This window comes from Petaurus breviceps, unplaced genomic scaffold (genome assembly GCF_028583685.1).
Source record: "Petaurus breviceps papuanus isolate PSGF00001 unplaced genomic scaffold, PetGlider_PUasm1.0 37, whole genome shotgun sequence".
Lineage (NCBI taxonomy): Eukaryota > Metazoa > Chordata > Mammalia > Diprotodontia > Petauridae > Petaurus > Petaurus breviceps.
Genome location: NW_027186296.1, coordinates 66119088 through 66123019, shown reverse-complemented (window position 1 = coordinate 66123019; position 3932 = coordinate 66119088). Strand labels below are relative to the sequence as shown.

At 47.5% G+C, this 3932-nt stretch overlaps 1 protein-coding gene across 1 annotated transcript; it reads right to left on the bottom strand.

Moving 5' to 3' along the window:
* Window positions 1-775: 775 nt before the first annotated feature.
* Window positions 776-3448, bottom strand: MESP2 (mesoderm posterior bHLH transcription factor 2). The gene is made up of 2 exons (XM_069097537.1): window positions 2579-3448; window positions 776-1057 (listed from the first exon to the last, which is right to left on the bottom strand). Exons 1-2 carry the CDS (start codon window positions 3446-3448, stop codon window positions 869-871), a joined length of 1059 nt encoding a protein of 352 aa, XP_068953638.1. The 3' UTR covers window positions 776-868.
* Window positions 3449-3932: the final 484 nt, after the last annotated feature.

Below are 3932 nucleotides of genomic sequence, written 5' to 3'. Positions count from 1 at the left end.
TACTTTTTTACTTTTTTCTTCCTTCCTCCCTCCCTTCTCCCCCCCTTCATTCCTTCATTTGTTCGTTTGCTCCTTCCTTCTTTCCTTCCTTTCTCCCTTCCTTTTCTTTTTTTCTTTCTGAACATAAAATGTTGGGCATCCTTAGCAACCTACAGAAACATCTGAGAGCCTGAACAAACTTATCATCATCAGCTACTGCGTGACTGGAGTTTTTTGGGGAAAGGAATAAGCCATTATATCATGCCTACTATGTACCAACCACTGTGCTAAGTGCTTTACAAATATTATCTCATTTTATCCTCACAAAAACCCTGGGAGGCAGGTGCTATTATTACTCTCATTTTATAACTGAGGAAACTGAAACAGAAGTTAAGTGAATTGCCCAGAGCCAGACACCTAGTGAGTGTCTGAGGTCCAATTTGAACTCAGTTCTCCCTGACTCCAGACCCAGGCCCAGAGCCCTAACCACTGTACCACCAGCTGCCTCAATAACAAACAAATAAAACTGGATTTGGAGACTTAAGATCCGGGTTCAAATTTCAACTCTGTCCCCACTTATCTGCCCCCATGTTATCACCTCAGGCAAGTCACTTTGTGACTCTTTTTGCTCATCTATAAAATGAAAGGGGTGTAGCTGAATGGATCTTTTGGGATCTAAATCTATGAACTTGTAGGGGGATGCAATGAGGGATGCTTTCAAAGTATTATTCTGTGGTATTTAATGAGTATAAAAAATAACTCAGAACAGTAGTAGATAAGATAGATTTAATTTTTGGACTTCCTAGAGATGGGCTTAGACATAAACAACACACAATTAGTTGAGAAATACCAGCTCTTCCTACCTAAGCTCAGCACTAAGCCTAGGCCCTCAGCACTCAGGGGACCTGTCCTCTCTGAACAGGAGTGAAGGGTCTGTTTCCTGTAAAGAAGCCAGGCCATTGTAACCCCAGCAATCCCATTGAACTGGCAGCTCTGACTGGCATCTCTGGAACACGGGCTGTGACTGGTAAGGTCCTGTGATAGCTGGCAAACTGGGTTCCGGAGAGGTGGAGATGACCTAGGACCAGAAAAGAAACAAATAGTTGATTAGTGACACAGATACTTGACCAAATGTTTCTTGGTTTCCTAGATTTTCATGGCTCTTGTAGTCCTTCAAATACCATAAGATGGTTCCCATAACCCTTCTTAGGGTGTTTTCTTTTTCAGACTAAAGATTCCTGATCCCACATGCCACCACAGTTTCCAAGTTCCTTGCCATCCTCTTCATATTTCTTTAAACAAATGACCTAGTATTTCCCAGAAGCTGGTATTTCCCTGGTGCACTGGGGAGGAGAGAGGACTTGCTAAGTTATGGATGGAATAATGGAGAATTACAGAGGGACTCTTTTTTCCCTCCAAAGGCACTTGTCCCTGTGGGAGCCAGAGTTAACTTAGGGCTCCTGTCCCTGTCTGTCATGAAGCCTATTTCTGGGCATGGGATTCCCAGGGATATATATGAGCTCACTCTCCACAGAAAGCTGAGAGACATGGAAAAAGAATGGGTATTTCTTTGTCTTCCTATTACTAGATGGTGGAATGTAGGAGTATCTGGGTGAGTCTAAAGCAATGACAAAGGACCTCTGGAATCTCAAACAATCTCCCAGAGAAGGAGAGAATCATAAGATTTAGAGCTAAAAAGGGCTTTAGATATCATCTCCTCCAATCTGCTATTTTTTTTTTTTTACAGATAAGGGAACTAAGACCTGGAGAAAGAAAGTGACTTACAAAGTCACAGAAGTATTAAGGAGCAGATTTGGGATTTGAACCCAGGACTCTTTTCTCTGTATACACACTCTGCTTCCTCTTCCAGCATGCTTTGCTACTTCTGTCAGAATCCTTGTTTTCCAACGTGTAGGAGACCTCACATGCCACTGGGCCATGCACCACAAGAGCACCTGATCCTCTCCCCAACATCAAGTCTTCCTGTCTTTATCCTCCAACCTGTCACTCCTAATCTCCCTGAGAGAAGAGAACAATGGGGCACTTGGATGAGGAAACCTGTATGGGGGGAAGCATCACTGGAGAAAAAGCTACCTTTCCACTGGAAGCATATTCCTAGTCCCTTTTGTCCATTGCATCCTTTGCAACACTGCCTTGCATAGGGTAGGCTCTTGAAAAATATTAGGTTGAATGAAGGGGAAATTAAGCCATGGGCTAGGACTAGAAGTCGTGGTGTGACCATCAGCACAGGTTAATTGGTCCTGAGCTTCTGGTTAAATTGGGTCTGGGGCAGGGAGGTGGCCAAAAAGCCTGAGCAATATACTTAAACCATTGAAAGTTCATGAGTACCCTCCAATAGAAATGGGATAACATTGGGATAGCAGGGTATCTTAATTTTTAAAATGATGGGGTTGGGCTAGATCATAGCCAAAGTCTCTTTTGATTTTGACATTTCCTTATTTTATGAAGACTGGATTAGGAGACACCCCAACCCCCAACCACTCTCCCCCCTAGTTCCAAATCTGAGTCTTTGGAAATTGTCTCTCAAATAAATGGCCTGAATTTCTCATGGAGACACATAGAAGAAGAAACACTGTACCTGGTACAGAGTAGTCAGTTCAGAGGAGTGTGGAGATACTGCCCAGGAAGCAGGTTCAGTGGCTTTTTCCCAGCATAACTTGGGTGAGATCTGTGTTCCAGGGTAGCCTGGGGAAGGATTCCCAAATTCTGCAGCTTGATGTCTTCCTCCAGGCAGGTCTAGTCTGGTTGGTGATCCCGAGCAGCAAGAAGGTGAACCCCAAGACATGGCATTGAAGCTCTGCTCCCCACACTGCTTGGGCTGGGGCAGAACTAATGGGCAGGAAGGTGGGGCCCCCCAGGCTTCAGGAACCTGGGGAGAGCAGGTACTGGAAGCTTGGGAGACTGGGCTGAGGCTCTGGGTCCGGTTTGGACAGCAGCCCAGCCTGTCAGGACAGAGCGGGCAGATCTGCATTGGCCCTTCCCTCCTCCGGCGCCTTAGGCTCTCCTCACTGAGTCCCAGAAGGGCTGACAGGTGACTAATGTAGCGGATAGCCAGCCGCAGGGTCTCAATCTTAGTCAGACTCTGTCCAACAGGCACCACTGAGGGTGGTAGATAGCGCCGCAAGTCATGCAAGGCCCGGGAAAGGTTCCGCATCCTCAGCTTCTCACGCTCACTGGCACTCTGCCTCTGCCCATTGGCTGTGCCACCTTGCTCCCTTCTGTTCCTTTGGAAAGGGACAGAAGTAGGGGTCTCTTGAGTGTGACAGCCCAGAGGTTGGGGAAGGCTTTCTGTGGTGCTTGGGTGTCCATGGGATGGGGACGAGCTATAGGAGTCAGAAGAGGAGGTAGGGGAGGTTGAGTCCGACTGGCTTCCCCAGCCCCAGCTCCAGTCCTGGGGTAGCAGCCAATCCTCCTGCCTGGGGAATTGCTGGCGAGGAGAGTTATCCATGATTGGGGGGCAGCTCTAGGGAGAGACTGGGGAGCAAACTAGGCAAGCTGGAGTTTTTATCCTAAGACCAAGGTGTGAGATGGCCCCCTGTCATGTGGCAAGGAGGTGTCAAAACCCACAGAGTCCAGGGAAATAATGGGGCAGGGGGGCCCTGGGAAACAGAGCCCATTTGCAGAGGTGTGGATTCTAACTCCTTCCCTGCTTTAATTGAACCTCCATAGAGTAAGGAAAGTGTGGAAAGGACAATTCACATCTGAACGGCAGCTGTTAACATTCTCACCATCCTCCCCACCCTGCTCCAGGACACCCCACTATTTCTATTCTCCCCACCAACCCAAGACAGCCCAAATCTGCCTTTAGTTACCTTGGGAAGGAGCTCCTATGATCAAGGACCCCGGCCTTGGGAAACACCACAGTTCATTGTCTATCCAGGAAGGGATGAAGGCAAAGGCCCCAGGTCAGGAACTCAGCTACTGGAATGATG

Bases quoted from the DNA above. Each gene is read 5' to 3' on its own strand.
- MESP2 (XM_069097537.1), bottom strand. From the start codon at position 3,448: ATGGATAACTCTCCTCGCCAGCAATTCCCCAGGCAGGAGGATTGGCTG. The intron at 1,058-2,578 runs GTACAGTGTTTC...TTCTGGTCCTAG, and splicing joins AACTGACTACTCTGTACCAG to GTCATCTCCACCTCTCCGGA.